This window comes from Aulostomus chinensis, chromosome 12 (assembly GCF_037954235.1).
Source record: "Aulostomus chinensis isolate RoL2024-O1b breed Wild chromosome 12, RoL_Achi_v1.0, whole genome shotgun sequence".
NCBI lineage: Eukaryota > Metazoa > Chordata > Actinopteri > Syngnathiformes > Aulostomidae > Aulostomus > Aulostomus chinensis.
The window spans coordinates 14577942-14594296 of NC_141331.1; the positions used below are offsets into that span (position 1 = coordinate 14577942).

Sequence of the window (16355 nt, forward strand, 5' to 3'; positions counted from 1 at the left end):
GTTGGCCTGGTTTTAACACTTGACGCTGACTCATCGCTCTGATTTGCAGGTCACTTTACTGTAGCAGCACGTAAATATTGGAGTTAAGACTCTAGCTGAAGCCTCCAGTATTGATCGTGCTGCTGAAGCAAAGCTGGCCACTCCCCATCAGTGCCACTAACTCCAAAAACTCCAGGTGTCTGACGCGCTGTCACTGTGCTCCAGATGTTGACTTCTGCCTTTCGGTAGAATGTCAGCGTTTATGTGTCATCTTTGAAAACTGTTTGAACACTTGAAGAAATAAAAAGGCTTTTCTCTGCATTGTGTTGTGAACATGACCTGCTTAACTTGCTTTTTAACATCATCCATCAAATACATCACAATTTTATCTGATTAATAGGAAAATATTGCTCTTTATGACAATAAAAAAAAACAACATTGAGTTTGACGTAGTCCAGACGTGGACATAAACGAGCCTCTACATGCAGGCCTGCGTGGCCTCGCTACTGCAGCTCCCGGGATATCCAGCCTGTCCAGCAGGAGCCATGACGACAGATTAGCACAAGATTAGTCTTTAACCCATTCTTTTTCTTTTCTTTTTTTAAAACGTTGAATTTATAGGGGCCTTCTGATCAACTTTCAGACGGGATTAATTGCCCTCCGCTGTGTGTCAGTTAGGACCCAGACGTGATCTGATCGCGTCTCGTTCTGCCTGCACCTGCGAATGAACGACGACTTCCAACAGAATAAACGTCGCTTTACTAAATTTCAAGTCTGGCGTCAGATGTTCGAAACCTTCAGTACCGGTGACCGTGCAGTCGTCGTCCCCGTGACGGGAGCCACATCCGATGACTTTTGTCCAACAAAAATAGACATGAAAATTTAAATTCCTTTTTATTTGACTGGGCTTTGGGATTAAGTGGCACCCGCTGTTTAATCTCTGCCTCTCCAACATTTTTACACGAGGCTCAATGTAAACAAACACCGTAAGACAAAACGCTTCCAAACCCCACGTCGACGCTATCAGGTGGCCCCGTCCTTCAACTAAATTAACCCGTTTGGTTTGGTTTTATTTTTTTCGACGGCAACCTGAGACACAATTTAGGAATTAAAACCGTGGATTTTTCTTGATGTCCGTTATCATCAGGCCTCGTTACATTATGAACAAAAGCTGCAGTCTTCTATTTGGCCTCATGGGCCTTTACATTTTTTTTTAACCTACAAATATAAATTAAGACGAATTAGTTCGTTTGGCACCAAAGATATTTAGGACAAAATACTGGGAGGAAGAAAACTGATTCGTGCGGATCCCGTTATGACTCTTTTTTCCAAAGCACTAATATTTTACTCTTTGTAAGAGAGAATTAAGGTTCAATTGGTTTTTTTCGGGCTTTCTTTTTTTTTTTTAGTATTTTAAAGAACTAATTGCGTAACTATTACATGCATATAATGAAAGAACTCTGTGCACTTAAAAATTAGAGGTGTGTGTGTTGGGGAATTTACGGCATCAAACACAGGTTAATTCATACTTGATTAATAAAATATTTCTTTTAACACAATAAGTACCGCAATTTAAATTAGGTTTATTTTGGATAATGCACAGAAAGTCCAGTACAAACACACACACACACACACACACACACACACACCTCAACATGTGTAAAGTTAAATATGAGGCCTGGAATTCTGCATTTATTTTTATTTTTATTTCAGACAATTTGGCTTTTGTTTCTTTTATGAACGTACACCTGCTTTAATATCTGTCATGCAGATTAAAATGATCTGCCCCTTTGTAGAATAATCCGCGGTGGCCTCTCATCGGCAGGTGTGTGTGTGTGCGCGCCTTTTAACTGTTTCATCTGTATCCACAAAAATAAAAAAAAAACTTTAAAAAATAACACGACACAGTGAAATATAAAAGAAATTCTATGCATTAATAGGAATAATCAAGCTTGGGTGTAGGGTTGCGGTCACACTCGTGGACGTGTGTGTGTAAATGTGATAACCCACTGCACTCTGAACACTGGTCTGACTTCTCTGCATATTTTATCGTCTCAATTAATGAAGTAAAAAGGATTATTTGTAATGAATTCTCCCGATAGTCAAACTTTCCACGGTTAACCACTTTTTAAAAAAAAAAAAAGTTTTCTCTCTTTTTTTTTGGCTCTGGCCAAACGGTTTCAGACTATATTTCAATTTGCTTGACGCGACAACTAAAATATTAACGCAGAATAGTACTTTTATTTTCATTCTATGTTTGCCTAGCAACACAAGGGCTATATATATAAACTGTATGTACATGCGTGCTACGGTCAGTGCTGACATCACGGATTCACTTTGTGGTCTGATCCTAAGGGTTGCCTCTTTTCTTTTTTTTAAGACATTTTTTCTTACCTTCTTCCCTAAATACATTTCCACTTACAAGAACAAATAAATAAAAGGGAAATTTGATCAATATAGAATTCGCTGTTGGTCCCTTTGCTTTGACCTAGTTAACAGACAGTTGGCCGCAAGCCAGCGATCTATAAGTTCATTTAAAACATTTTAATATCTTCAATTTGCCTGCATCGTTGCGTTTTTCTGAGGGTTAAAAAAATAACCTTCCAACTCAGGAAACATGCCCTCGCTGTTCCTCTAATTTTACAGCCAGCAGATGTGTGATTTTACAGCAAGCAATGACTCACTTGAAACTCCTCAGTTACGTTTTGCATGGGATTGAAATAAATGCGACCCGTTTTACCTGATGGTTAGTGTGTGTGTGTGTGTGTGTGTGTGTGTGTGTGAGAGAGAGAGAGAGAGCGAGCGAGACAGCAGCAGCAGCCCATCATAGGGTAACGTTGGTCTGTGTCTGCAGCCTCTCGCAGGCCCCGTTATGTAACTTGTGTAACCTTGAAGAGGTTGCAGCATCACCGTGCTGCCCTGCGTGGAGCGGAGCGGGGATTGCACCGTCTTTTCTTGGGTGCTTCACTTTTATTTAGGTCATATCGGCTCTACACCTCTTTTTGCCTGACGCGCTAAATGAATACAAACATGAAAGTCTGGACATGTTTTTTTATTTAGCAAGATCATTGTGGACAAGAAATTCGTCATAGCGACTTTTTAAAAAAAAGGAAGAAGACTGCACATTTGTTGGAATAATATAAATGATCGTTGATCTTTGAAATAAAATTAGGCTGCAACCTTTGATTCGGAGTGAGAGGAGATACAAGATGGTGAACATTAAATCAGCTTCGTGTGTATGTTCATGTGCACTAGTGTTGTGCGTCTCAAGGGCCAGGACACCGTGTAGTGTGTGACGTCGATGCCACCGGCAGCATTAAGACGACTTACCACTGCCAATCATGTTGACAGTGAAGTCAATGAAGTTCCCCACACACTCCTGACCTGCACCCATCAACTGTGTGTACACGTCAATCATGTCGTCCCACAGGTACACGCCGGCCAGGCTGAGCTGAGAGGAAGCAGAGGTGAAGAGAGCCTGGATGTGCGTGGGGGTGCAAAGGGGCTGCTGCAGCAGCAGGACCACCGTTGACAGCAACACACACACGACGACGCCGATCCATCTGCGCGATCTCACGCAGCGCGGGATGCTCTCCTGGGACACGGAGATCTTGTCGACGTCTCGCAGCGTCAGCGAGTCCCACTTTTTAAAATCGAAATTGCGCACAAGAGGAGCGACGTCCAGGTCCTTCAAAGTGGGCAGCGGGGTCTCCTTCAGCACCCGCAGCTTCTGCCGGAACTCCTGCATCTGCTGCAGGAAGCACAGCGGGTCGGAGACGCTCCTGAAGGACTCGGCGATGCTGAGCGCCCGCCTCTGCTCCTCCACCGCCCCGCTCAGCCTGCTGATCTCCGGGTCGTATGTTTGCATCACCACCAGCCTCAGCGTTTCAAAATCGCACAGGGTCTCGCTCTTCTTGTTCTCCAGCGCACTGATGAGTTTGTCGAAGTACTCTGTTACCTTCTCCGCGTCCGTGTTCACCGATTGAAGCGCTCGTTTTTTACTGGCTTGGAGTGTCTCCAGGCAGGATAGGACGTCTGCGCTCTGCCAGCCCTCCATCCCGCGGAGCAGCTCTTGAAGCGCAACTTGCTCTTGTTCATAAGCCTCCTCCAAGGAGCAGAATTTATGCCCTTTGTGGCTGTTGGTAGTTGCGCAAAACCCGCAAATTAGTTTCAAGTCCGTGGCGCAAAATATGTTAAGCGGCTGGCCGGAGTGTTGTTGGCAGACAGACAGTTTAGGCAAAACGCGTATTTTATTGTACTTCTCTACGATTCCTCGTAGGGAGTAGTTGATCTGCAGGCTGTTTGGGCCGTTGTGAGGAGACTCTTTGCGGCATGTAGGGCACTTCAAAGGTGTTCTAAAAGCTGGACCCCGGTTCCCCTCCAAGAGCCCCTCCAAGCATTTCTTGCAGAAGCTGTGAGAGCAAAGCAAGACCCGAGGGTCCTCGAAGAGGCTGCAGCAGACCGGGCATGTCAGTTCCTCCTCCAGCTGCTCCATGCCGTCCTGGAACACAAACATCAGCGTGTGATTAAGACATTGGAGGCAACACTGATCACCATTTAATAACAGCCTGGATAATACGCACCAACACGCAGAGGGATGCTGCCCCTCGAGGTAAAGAAAAAATACACAGGAAAGTGTGGTATCATCAAAGGATACAGCTTCTCCGTCATGTTGCAGCTGCGTGTGGAGAATTCTTCCCATCAGCAGAGCGCAACTGACTGACAACCATCATCGCTCTGTTAAGGTCTCCCCTTGTAAAAAACATCCTGCTTCCCTTTTTCTGGAGCCAGCAGCAACTTACAGATAAATCCAAGTCGAATCAAAGAAGAAGAAAAATGTTCAGAGGCGCTAAATCGATGTTTGTAGGCTATTTACTAAACAGCAGGAAGTTGTTGGTTCGCTGGCTCGATCCCTAAATGACCACCGTGTATTCAAAACGACGACTGATGGACAAACGCAGCTCGCCGCAGTCGTGTCGCTCCTGTTGGCAGGCTATCTGAAAGGGGCTCTGGCACGTTTTTGCAAGCGCATAGTAACATGCAACTAACAGGACCAAAAGAATCACTCACCAGCTGCTGAGACGCACAGTGCAACGCAATCATGGCGCTTGTTGCTGTGCAGACTTCGCCCTTTCCGGGTACACAGTTAACCGTTTGGTTGGCGGAACGAAAATTGAAAACGCGGGGATTTCGTCTCTGTTTGAACACATGTGCGTTCAAATGTCACACGTCGTGCTCTCGACGTGAAAACCAAGGCTTGCTGGAGATGTTTTGAATGGTTCGTTTTAAACTGTGAACTGTTTTCGTTTTTGTCCTGTCTGAATAAATTGTTGACAATCCCTAACTGTGGGATGGGGGAGGGGCTGTTGCTATGCAAAACATTACAGCGTGGAAAAACTGTCAACTAGCTTTCAGCCCAGTTTGGCGCTACAGTTCCTTATTATGTCCCATTTCTGACGCCTGTCAGAGTTTTTATCATCATGACAATAAGCGTAAAGGTGCAACTGAAGGCTGTCAGCTGTATCGACCGATAAGAAGAAACTTCAGCCCTGAATAGCGACCGTTGAGGGAGCAGACATACGGCTGAAATCAATCGCAGGATGCTGTGCTATTATGTATGGGAAATGTGCAAAAAACATCTGCTATTTTCCCCCAAGACTCACTTTCTCTTCACTTGTGGTTATGTAACATTGATATCCAATAGTTACCAAGTCACGTGTGGAAATTTTGACCTTGATTTTCTTCCCTTGTTTCCATGCCATCAGGAGCAACTGCCTATCTTAACCACTGTGATTGGATACAGTGGAGTATTAGGGGCTGAGGTAGTTCCGACCTCCGCCGCTGGGTGTCGCTACTTCGGGGAATTGAATCCTAAAGAGAGGAGCGTGTTTCCGGATGTTTAGTTGTGAGGCAAGAATGGCTGCGATGTTTACGTGTTGTCTAAACTGCTGCGGAGATGGCGGATCTGGGCATATCCCTCTTAAAGAAATGCCAACTGTTCAGTTAGACACTCACCACATGGGTAAATAAGCTCGTCTTTGTCGCTCACGTCTGATTTTTATGCGCACAGCCGCTGAGTTGTGTATCAGTGTCACTTCTGTCGTGAGCATTAGCTAGCTGCTAGTAGCTCACAGTTTTTAAACCTGTCATTTTAACAGTTTTTTTCCCCAGCCGGATTGTGGCGATATCAGTTGTGTCTTTTAGCATTTTCTCTCTTAGCCCACTTCCTAAAATTGCTATCATCGCGGTAAATATATGATGGTAAATGTAACGCTATTAACACGAACGGGACACGTTTGAATCAAATGATGGTGCTTCCGTGCGTACGCGCACGCGGCTAGGACACCCCAGAAAGGGACAGGAGTCATTAAGTCAATCACGTATCCATCCCTAGAACCCTGAAACCCTTGTTCTTGATTCTAGAATCCATCCAGTCTTTAACCTGCATGGAATCGTATCGCATTATTATTGAGCTGTAGCGTCCTACTCCATCCATTTTAATCAACTAATTTGTGTACTTTACTGCGGCAGAGGAAATTCGGAAACGCCGCAGTGGACATTCGCGTGTTAATAGGGTCAGCTGATTACTGACTTGGTCCCTCACCTGCTTGACTACTGTACGCAAAAGTACATCCCACATGTCCATACATCACCAGATGTGTGTATATAACCAATTGCCCTCTGCTGATAGTGCAGCAATAGGTTCGACTCTTTACTATTTTTGACTTCCTTAAATTGGACTTCCCATTCCAGACTTGTTTGAGAAGATGTAGAAATACTTGAATCTCTTGAATAGTAACTAGACTTGCAAGCAGGTACGACCAGCATCCAAGCTCTTGGCATTCCTGATCAAGATTGTGGTCTGTAACATTCAGAGATCAGTTGTGATTCTGTGATTTGAATTTTTACACACACACACACACACACACACACACACACACACACAGTCAAAAGTTTGGACACACCCTCTCATTTAATGGTTTTTCTTTATTTTCATGACCATTTAGATTATAGATTCTCAATGGAATTATGCAGTTAACAACAACGTGTGAAATAACTCAAAACATGTTTTATATTTTAGATTCTTCAACAGAGCCACCCTTTGCTTTGATCACTGCTTTGCTCACTCTTTCGTTCTCTCCATGACCTTCATGAGGTCCACCTGAAATGGTTTTCCAACAGTCTTGAAGGAGTTCCCAGAGTTGCTGAGCACTTGTTGGCCCTTTTGCCTTCGCTCTGAGGTGCATCTCATCTCAAACCATCTGAATTGGGTTCAGGTCAGGTGACTGTGGAGGCCAGGTCATCTGGCGCAGCACTCCATCACTCCTCTTCCTGGTCAAATAGCCCTCTCACAGCCTGGAGGTGTGTTTGGGGTCGTTGTCCTGTTGAAAAACAAATGAAGGTCCATCTAAATGCGCTATGCTGTGGTAGCCATGCTGGTTCAGGGTGCCTTCAATTTTGAATAAATCCCCAACGCTGTCACCAGCAAAGCCCTGCCCACACCATCACACCTCCTCCTCCATGCTCCACGGTGGGAACCATGCATGTAGAGACCATGCGTTCACCTTTTCTGCGTCGCTCAAAGACAAGGCAGGTGGAACCAAAGATCTCAAATTTGGACTCATCAGACCAGAGCACAGACTTCCACTGGTCTGATGTCCACTCCTTGTGTTTCTTGGCTCAAACAAATCTCGTCTGCTTGTTGCTTTTTCTTAGTGGTGGTTTCTTAGCAGCTGTTTGACCATCAAGGCCTGATTGGCGCCGTCTCCTCTGAACAGTTGATGTAGAGATGTGTCTGCTACTAGAACTCTGTGTGCCATTGATCTGGGCTCTAATCTGAGGTGCTGTTAACTTGGGATTTCTGAGGCTGGGGACTCGGGTGAACTCATCCTCAGCAGCGGAGGAGTGACGTGAAAACCATTTCAGGGGAGGACATCATGAGGCTCATGGAGAGAAGGCCAAGGGTTTGCTACTTGGAGGAATCTAAAACATAAAACATATTGTCAGTTACTCAACAATTTTTTCTTTGCTACATAATTCCATATATCTTGCTTCATATATTTGATGTCTTCAGTATGTCTCTACAATGTAGACAGTAGTCAAAATAAAGAATAACTTTGAATGAGAAGGTGTGTCCAAACGTTTTACCGGTAGTGTGTATGAGCCTAGTATTGAAGGTTCTGGTTTTGGCACATACCGAACAGCCAACTGATATGAAACACTGCTAAAAGGCTCAGTGGGGCATAGAGAATAGGCAACCAACGTTTGGTAATAATAGCACATATTTTTACCAAGATTTTTGGCTACTTCCTGTTCAGACTGCATCACACAGGAAATTACTGTATAATTTGATGCGGTTTTTTTTTTATGTGTCTTTATCGCGAGTGTCCCTAGATCCTCTGTGCTAATGAAGTCAGTGGAAGGTTCAGTCAAGGAGGAGTTTGGGGGAAAAAACATAGTCTCACAATTTTGTGTAAAAATTCGTATTTGCACAAATGGGCGTGGCCTATGTCACCAGTGAAGATGTGGATGAGACGTTTTGAGCTGTGCAATAGCCTACGTGGAAGCTACGGGCTCAAATGCCTGATAGTTCTGCAACCTGGTGGCCATGTTTCGTATTTTTGCTTCTGGGATTCTTGCAGCCGTCTGTAATGCTGATAGTTTGACCTGTGTGACTTCTACGGTTTGGGTTGCGTATCAGTCAGTCAGTCTTTATTGATCCAGCACCCTTCAAACATGTCAAAATGCAGTTCAAATTGCTGCCCAGTTATTGAAGGAACAAAACATGAGCTTTAAGAAAACAAACAGGACTTTGAGACTGATGCGCACGGAAGCATGAATAGAATATGGCGAGTTAACTTAGCACTTTGAACGACGGTAAACTAATAAAAATCTTTACGCTTACAATCCCCACTGGCACCGCGAACCTCGCTGTCTCATGTGCGTCACCCGGGCCCCGAGGGCTTTGACCCCTTAACAGTTACCCTGTTAGGAACTGAACACGTAGATGAACTGATTATCTGATAAATCTGAGTGTTTTTATACCAAAGGCTTCACGTTGTACAACAGGTTTCGATGTTGTGTTTACCTCCATCAGCGGATCAGTGGGGAAACTGTGTGGTAGCGCTGAACCTACATGACAGCTCACGGAATAAACGGGCAGCAGTAATGTGAGTTACAGCTTCATTTCCAAACAACAGTCGAAAATTACAAAGACTTCCAGCGGTCGGTTCAACGTGAACGGGTTCGTCCACATCTTCTTTCATCAAGCAACAAAAAAACGGAGTGTTTCATTCACATTTTATAGGCTTAAAAAAGTTGCTTGTTAAGATGAATCCGAATACTCTCTGCAACTGGTGCAAAATACTGAGCAGGGTTTTTAATGGAGTCCAGTTTTAAGCTTGTCACGTTGGCTTCCCATCTGTTTCATTTCAGGATTTTATTATTAGCTTTTATTGTTGTATTTTAATGCCTTCGTTTTGTTTTTGTGAAGAACTTTCTGAATTTTAGTTCTGTGAAAGCTGCTATCCTAAATGAATAGAAGAGCTGTGAAACAACTTCAAAATAAAAGACCTTCTTTCACATCCTAAGAAAGACAGTTTTTTTATTGAGGCGTTACAGAAAGTTAATGCTTCCCACGAGCCTCTTTTTCTTTTTTGTTGTTGTTGTTGCTGCCACCCATCCTTTCAAACCTGCACCTCCAGAACTTCTGTCCACACTCTTGGACAGCGTTGAGCCCGACAGCTGCTCACCGTCTACCCTGATCCAGTGCACACATGTGGAACCAGGAGCCCAGAAAGTGAAAACAGAAGTACAACGTGTCAATACCATGCGTTAATGATCGTTTTGGAGTGTAACACCAGTCCTATGCTGCTTGAAGCTGTTGTCTTGTGATGTCACACACACTGCGCTGCGGTTGTGTTGTGGCGTCGGGTCTGCCAGAGCTCTTCCTGTCGAGAGTACCTTCTGTCTCCAAGAGGAAACTGTTGGTGGTGTGAACTGTCTTACCTGACGCCTTGGCTGTCTTTGAAGTTTGTTGACAGAAAGGCCTGCACTTTTTTTGAACTGTTTTTTTTTTTTCCCCAACAGTTTTGTATTGATTTTGTTAGTATCACTAAATGTGTTCTCCCTGTGTTGCAGGCACAGACGTTGTTATAGTGAAGAATGGGCGGAGGATATGTGGCACTGGAGCCTGCCTGGCCAACGCTCCTCTGCACCAGAACAAAAGTTATTTTGAGTTCAAGATCCAGTCCACTGGTAAGTCTTTGTGTGTGTGTGTGTGTGTGTGTGTGTGTGTGTGTGTGTGTGTGTGTGTGTGTGTGTGAGAGTGATTAGCTTGGTAACCATCTTGTGACTGCGTGCTCGCTGCTGTAATTCTGTTCCCTTACAAGCACCGTCTTTGACGAGCACAACAGATTTGTTCTCTTCCATAACAGCACATGTGCTGTGCATGTGAATCTCTCCCAGTTGTACTGTTGAAGCTGCTCCGTGTCACAAATCAGAATGCATGTGAGTGTATACGCTTTGAAACGTCAGGTATTCATGGTTGGCCTCTGCGTCCAGGTGTGTGGGGGGTGGGCGTGGCCACACAGAAGGTGAATCTTAATCAAGTGCCTTTGGGCAGAGACTCCAACAGCCTTGTCCTGAGACATGATGGGTCCGTCAACCACAACAACGAGGAGAAGAATCGCCTTCCTGCTAACAGCCTTCCCCAGGAGGGAGACATTGTGGTATGTGCAACCTTTTTTTTTTTCCAACCAGTTTTCCGGGAAGCAAAAAAAGCACATTTCTCTCTAAGTGTGCATCTTGACATACAAATGCAGAGCTCTAATGAGTTGTTGTTTGAGATAGTATTTCCTGTTTGTCGACATCCCCGCCTCAGCTACACCACCAATGTCAACTGTTTTGGTCCGGCACTGCAACACACAGTCGCTTACATCACTAAAAACTATAAAGCTGAGTAGTGTTGAGTTGATGTACGAAACCAAACTCAGTTTTGTTGATGTGCTCTGTTGATAACTGTATATTTAGGCCTGTAACTTCCAGCTGTGCGCCGCTACATGAACGTGTTACCTCTCCCAGTAAATACATGCGTCTGTAAATAATACTTTTGAAATGCGCCGATATATTTGTGCACCTTAATTGGAGAATGCAATGTTTAGTGTGTGTGTGTGTGTGTGTGTGTGTGTGTGTGTGTGTATTTGGCCGATAAAGCTGATTCCGGTACTTTCAGGTTAATTATATGCACCAGCTTACAAGAAAGAATGAAGTTATTAAAGCAGCACGACTAGAGTCCGATTTTTGATGTTAATTTGTGCCAAATTAACGGATGAGTTTTATTTTTTCCTGCACTCAGGTTGCGTTCACTGATAGAGCCGTCTCATGGTTTTTTCAGGAGGAATGTGACCTCCCGCTAATCAACACTTTTCATAATTAATCTGTTAATCCATTGACTATTTTCTTCTGAGCAGGTGATTATTCCAAACAACTATCCCAATCCAAACAAGTTCCGTCTGTTAAATGGCAAGCGACTTACAACGAACGGCCATCTGATAAACAGGAAAAAGCAGCACTTAGCAAGAAAATTCAAAAATATCGACGCAGTTCCCTCCGTGATTACACCGACTCGCACAGGCGCCGCGAAATGTGACTTCAAACTGGGTAATTTTCCGTGCTGTTTGTGTGCCACGTGCACGCTCAACGGCTGTCTGACATCATTGTAAAAATAAAGCTTGTGTCATTTGAAATATTTGATTTCCAACAGTCACACACAGGAACCCCAAGTCTTTCAACATGTGAAGTGAATTGATCTCGTCGTGCGGTTGAACTGTGAAGAAATAAACGACAAATATTTTTACAACCCACGTGGGAGAGATGAATAATCTAGAGCAGAAATATCTCACTTTATTTTTTGAAAAAAAAAAAAAAAAGGTTTGAAAGGCCTAAACACCTTATGTGAGTTTTTGTTTCTTGTTATGACTCCACATCTGCTTGAATGGAAATTCTTAGAATTACATTTTAACAAACGTGGAGCCAACAGGGTTGATTCTTACACAAATTTGCCTGAACTGCTTTTTCCGTTTTTCTTTACTTTTTTTTTTTTGGTTTGTTTTTGACTTGTTGAAGTAGGGCAGTCTCCAAGCTAAAATGAATACCAGTAAATAGCTTTGCTGCACGTTTGACATAATTAAAGCCAGTTCAACTGTGTGACTGCACTCATGATTTATGTCCTGTTCTGCATCTTTGACAGGGTGTCACATACGACCACGTGGAGCTGAATTTGTATCTGAATGGAAAGAACATGCACTGTCCTGCCTCAGGGATCCGAGGCACCGTATTCCCTGTTGTTTATGGTACGTTGATCCGTTGGTGCGCTGACTTGTTTGCGAAAGCTCCGAGCATCGTTCTTTTTCTTTTTTTTCCCACCGACTCTCTCGTCAATTTTTAAAGCTTTGTTTTGGCTGAACGTAATCAGCTGCTAAATTGTTTTCCCTCAAGTGACGTCATTGACGTTGTTCGTCCACTAGAGGGCTGTATTGGTACACTTTTGACACAAACTGATTCGAGCCTGGGGCAGGTTCTAAACGTTCAGGAGTTCCAGCAGAAGATTTCACTCGCTGAATAAGCTAGTCGGTAAAATCAGTGAAGGATTTAATATTCAGAAGGAGGCATTTCGGCTCTCTCGAAAACAGCGCATATGAAAAAAAACCTCGCCGTCTTTGATTAATTCTGTGCTTTCAAATCGAATACATTGGCCCGAAAACTGAGCTGTAACATCCATGTGATTAACGTTCCAATGCATTTTCTCTCACTGAATTGTTGATGTGCATTAATAGAATTCCCACTGAAAGGACAACACAAGCATGCACAGATGTCGGGGTCATTACTATTTTTACATGCGCACACACTCCCCGCAGGAAATGGGCTCTCCCCTCTGTTTTCCATAAGAACTAATGTCAACTATTTGTGATCGAAACTGCAACTATAAATACGTTTTGTGTCACTAAAAATGCTTTGTGATCACAAGAAGATATCTGCGGATTTCTAAGAATTCTTAAAAGTTGTCTTCGAAAGCCTCTTTTTGAGGTACAAGTGGTCAGTTTAGTGATAATGGTCAGGTTTGAACGTGACACATTTAAACCAGACGGTACCCCTAGAGTGCAAACCTCAATGTTAAGATCCATTCCTGAATTTTCTTCCCAACTTCCAAAATAGGATCCCATCTGCAGCACCATCTTAATATTTAGCACCCTAATTAAAATACATGGCCACAGCTAATTTCATCAAGATATGTTATATATGACCACAATATCAACAATGTGTCTTCTTGGTCAGAGATTTTCCAATTAAGATGATTTCCATATGTAGAAACATTCTTCTCTTAGACGGTTCACACGGACTGAATACACTTGATGAAAAATTTGTCCAGAAAAATATTATCCTGCCAAGTGCCGGAATCGTCTTCAGGCACCAGGATCAACAATTGGATCAAGAGCATCAACAAATTGTGGTCATTTTTCTTGTCATTCAGTCCATCTTACCACCAAATTTGTCCACATAGCAAAGTAATGAGGAATCTGTCAGGGAGTCACAAAGGCATCTGACCGATGAGTGGAACTGATAATGGCTTTGGGAACTGTAAAATCTGACCAGTTCCCAACTCTAGTTTCTATTTTGTGGGGGTGGTATTTGGTGTATGTTACCTATTGGGGGGGTGGGGTGGGGTGGTTAGGGCTGTCTCTCTAGCTGAGAGCTGGTTTGTTTAAAGGGGATACTTCACCCCCCTCAATTTTTTTTTTTTTAATATTGGAGCAGCCACAGATGGATGTGACTCTAGTGCGCAGTAAGAGCCAGCCATGTATATTTAGCTGGAAGCTAATGGCAGCAGACGCTTAACATCAGCAACACTGTACAGAAATGTCAGTTTATAAACTCAAGTGCCTCGTCTCTTATGATCCACATTGTCTTCATTCAGCCGTATGCTCAGTAATCAACAAACACTTTGAGCAACAATAAACCAGCTAGAAACCCTCTGGGTTCCTGCGTTCGTTCACAATAGCAAACTCAACTTGGATTTATAATTAGGCCTAAACTCTTTTTATTATGTGGACATGTGTCTTACCAAAGGTCCTCTGAAGTAAAAATGGATCTAAATATCCTATTAGCCATCAACTCCTGAAACAAATATAGTTGTCAAACATCTCATTAAGCGTCCGACCCCAGAGTGACACAAACTGCCAGTTTACTGCCAAAGCTGGAGTGGTGGTTTGTGCTGAGTTATCAGCCTGTGTTTATGGTATAGGCTCCTCTCGCTTTTCAGTGGAGAAATTCATTTGGCACACGCTAGGCTTTTGAGAAATACACTTATTTTCCCCCTCCCCCCAAAGCCGGACAGAAGGATAGATACTCTTCTCTGCTCTGTGTGTGCGTCAGGTAGCTGAAACCCAGAGACCAGCTGACAACTACCGGTAGTTAGCTTAGCAGAATGAGTGGCAGTGAATAGGAACTGTTAGCATACTTCCATCTTGCCCACTTAACTTCCAAAAACTGGCAGATTTTCCTTTGTATTCTGGTTTAAACCGATAAGTCCCAGATCTTTCTTTGTCCAGAAATAATCATCCACGTCCCCTTTTTACAAAGTTGGCCAAGATTAGCAGCAGCAGCTGTTAAATTGTCAAGAAAGGTTTGGCTCATTTACTGATGGCACACTGAGCTTTAGACGTTCTGTGTGACATGATGGTGCCTAGCAGAATAAACGAATAACCAATATTATGTACAACACTAGCTACTCCACTGCAAGCAAAGACCATGAAAGAGGAAAGTGGCTTTGATGACTGTTGACTAAGGTATGCTAACACTTACCGTTCATTCCAATTCATTGCGCTAAGCTAGCTAGCATTCAGGAAGTCTCTGGGTTTCAAATAACCTAATGCTCACACAGAGGAGAGAAGGGGCTCTGACTTTTTTTTTTTTTTTTGCCTTGTATCCATGGGATCAAACTAATATGTCTAAGTCACTCCCACTTACGGCAGTTTAAAGTGTATCTCTTTACAGTGTTTGTCATGCTCAACTAATAAAATAATGCTGGAAATGTGAATATATGTTTCTTGAATGCTGAGGGATGACCTGTCGTGCCTTGTGTTTCCTGTGTTTGTTGCTCTAGTGGATGACAGCGCCATCTTAGACTGCCAGTTTAGTGACTTCTATCACACCCCCCCACAAGGATTTGAGAAGATCCTCTTTGAACAACAAATCTTCTAAACAAGCACTTCAGCCTCAGCCCCTACTTTACGTTGTCGTCCCCGCCTATCTATCATCGCAACCTCTGTGACACTACAGTTTCACCGTGATTGGATAATGTCGTGTGTGTGTGTGTGTGTGTGTGTGTGTGTGTGCGCGTGCACAAAAGTGAATGCGTGGCTTGAACATGTCTTGTTTTGTGTTGCCCTGATTGCTCTGTCTCTGAACTGCTGCTGTGTACCGACGGAGTATCATTGAAGGAATGGCGATTTATATTTTTTGGGGGGGTGGGGGCAGCTATAAAGGGTTGTTCGAGTCTGCGTCCATGGAAAATTGTCAGATCTTCTTCTGTATCAGTGGCCATCGCCATGTATTAACCGGAACACTTTCAGTAGCTGCTTACATTCTCAGTGTCTGTGTCAGTGCCAGACAGCGGATGTAACGGTAAGAAACACTTTTTTTCAGGATCAGAAGCCATGTTTACAGACATTTCTTCATTTTGACACCACACTGACTCATAAACATCTTATATTTATTTGATTCAAAGATCCAGACATGTTGTTGTTTCAAATTAATCCAGAAACAATTTAAATTTAGTCAACCAGCACATTCCAGGGGGGGCAGCAGGTTCAAGTTTCATTAGAGTGATGACGCCAGGAAACACTTAAGAAAAAAGTGCTTTATTTCTTAAATCTAATATAAGTGGATTTACACCTCTACTAAACAGACCTTGATTTTCCCCACCGGTTCTATCGTCTTGAATATTTTCTTGTGTATTTATTCTGACTAGTATCATGAATATCAGAGCTGGTGCTGGTTGTCCCAGATTAGAGATGTCATATTGTTAATAATGTCAATCGATTGTGTTTTATTGGCATTGCATATCAGCTGCTGAAGTGTGACAGTAAAATATATGAAATGCTCGTCTTTGTTTGCACTAATTATGATATTGTACAAGCAAATCCAAATATAACGATTAAAGTTTTATGTCTTGAGGCATCATGTTTCTCTCCTTTTTTATGCGTTTTCTAGGAAATGTAATCGCAACTGCACGACTTTTGAGAATATCACTTGCCCTTAATGAATGTGAAGTGAATGTAATATTTTTGCGAAAACCAGGACAGCCCATGCAGGAG

General features: G+C 43.2%; 2 protein-coding genes across 3 annotated transcripts; one reads left to right on the forward strand and one right to left on the reverse strand.

The window, feature by feature from the left end:
* Positions 1-537: 537 nt before the first annotated feature.
* trim13 (tripartite motif containing 13) lies at positions 538-5319 on the reverse strand. 2 transcript variants are annotated; one of them, XM_086220337.1, is made up of 2 exons: positions 5050-5319; positions 538-4480 (listed from the first exon to the last, which is right to left on the reverse strand). In XM_086220337.1, the coding sequence occupies exons 1-2, from the start codon at positions 5080-5082 to the stop codon at positions 3296-3298; spliced, it is 1218 nt and encodes a 405-aa protein (XP_086076463.1). In that variant the 5' UTR covers positions 5083-5319; the 3' UTR covers positions 538-3295. The 2 variants fall into 2 exon arrangements, with proteins under 2 accessions (XP_086076463.1, XP_086076464.1); XM_086220338.1 differs by lacking the exon at positions 5050-5319 and adding an exon at positions 4563-5042 and having other exon boundaries at positions 542-4480.
* A 312-nt stretch (positions 5320-5631) lies between these two features.
* spryd7b (SPRY domain containing 7b) lies at positions 5632-16212 on the forward strand. The gene is made up of 5 exons (XM_086220342.1): positions 5632-6001; positions 10120-10236; positions 10543-10709; positions 12230-12332; positions 15143-16212. Exons 1-5 carry the CDS (start codon positions 5875-5877, stop codon positions 15238-15240), a joined length of 612 nt encoding a protein of 203 aa, XP_086076468.1. The 5' UTR covers positions 5632-5874; the 3' UTR covers positions 15241-16212.
* Positions 16213-16355: the final 143 nt, after the last annotated feature.

Coding starts and splice junctions, on each gene's coding strand:
- trim13 (XM_086220337.1), bottom strand. CDS start 5,082: ATGATTGCGTTGCACTGTGCGTCTCAGCAGCTG. Junction 4,481..5,049: donor ACTGTGCGTCTCAGCAGCTG/GTGAGTGATTCT, acceptor TTTGTGTTCCAG/GACGGCATGGAGCAGCTGGA.
- spryd7b (XM_086220342.1), top strand. CDS start 5,875: ATGTTTAGTTGTGAGGCAAGAATGGCTGCGATGTTTACGTGTTGTCTA. Junction 6,002..10,119: donor GTTAGACACTCACCACATGG/GTAAATAAGCTC, acceptor CCTGTGTTGCAG/GCACAGACGTTGTTATAGTG. Junction 10,237..10,542: donor GTTCAAGATCCAGTCCACTG/GTAAGTCTTTGT, acceptor CTCTGCGTCCAG/GTGTGTGGGGGGTGGGCGTG.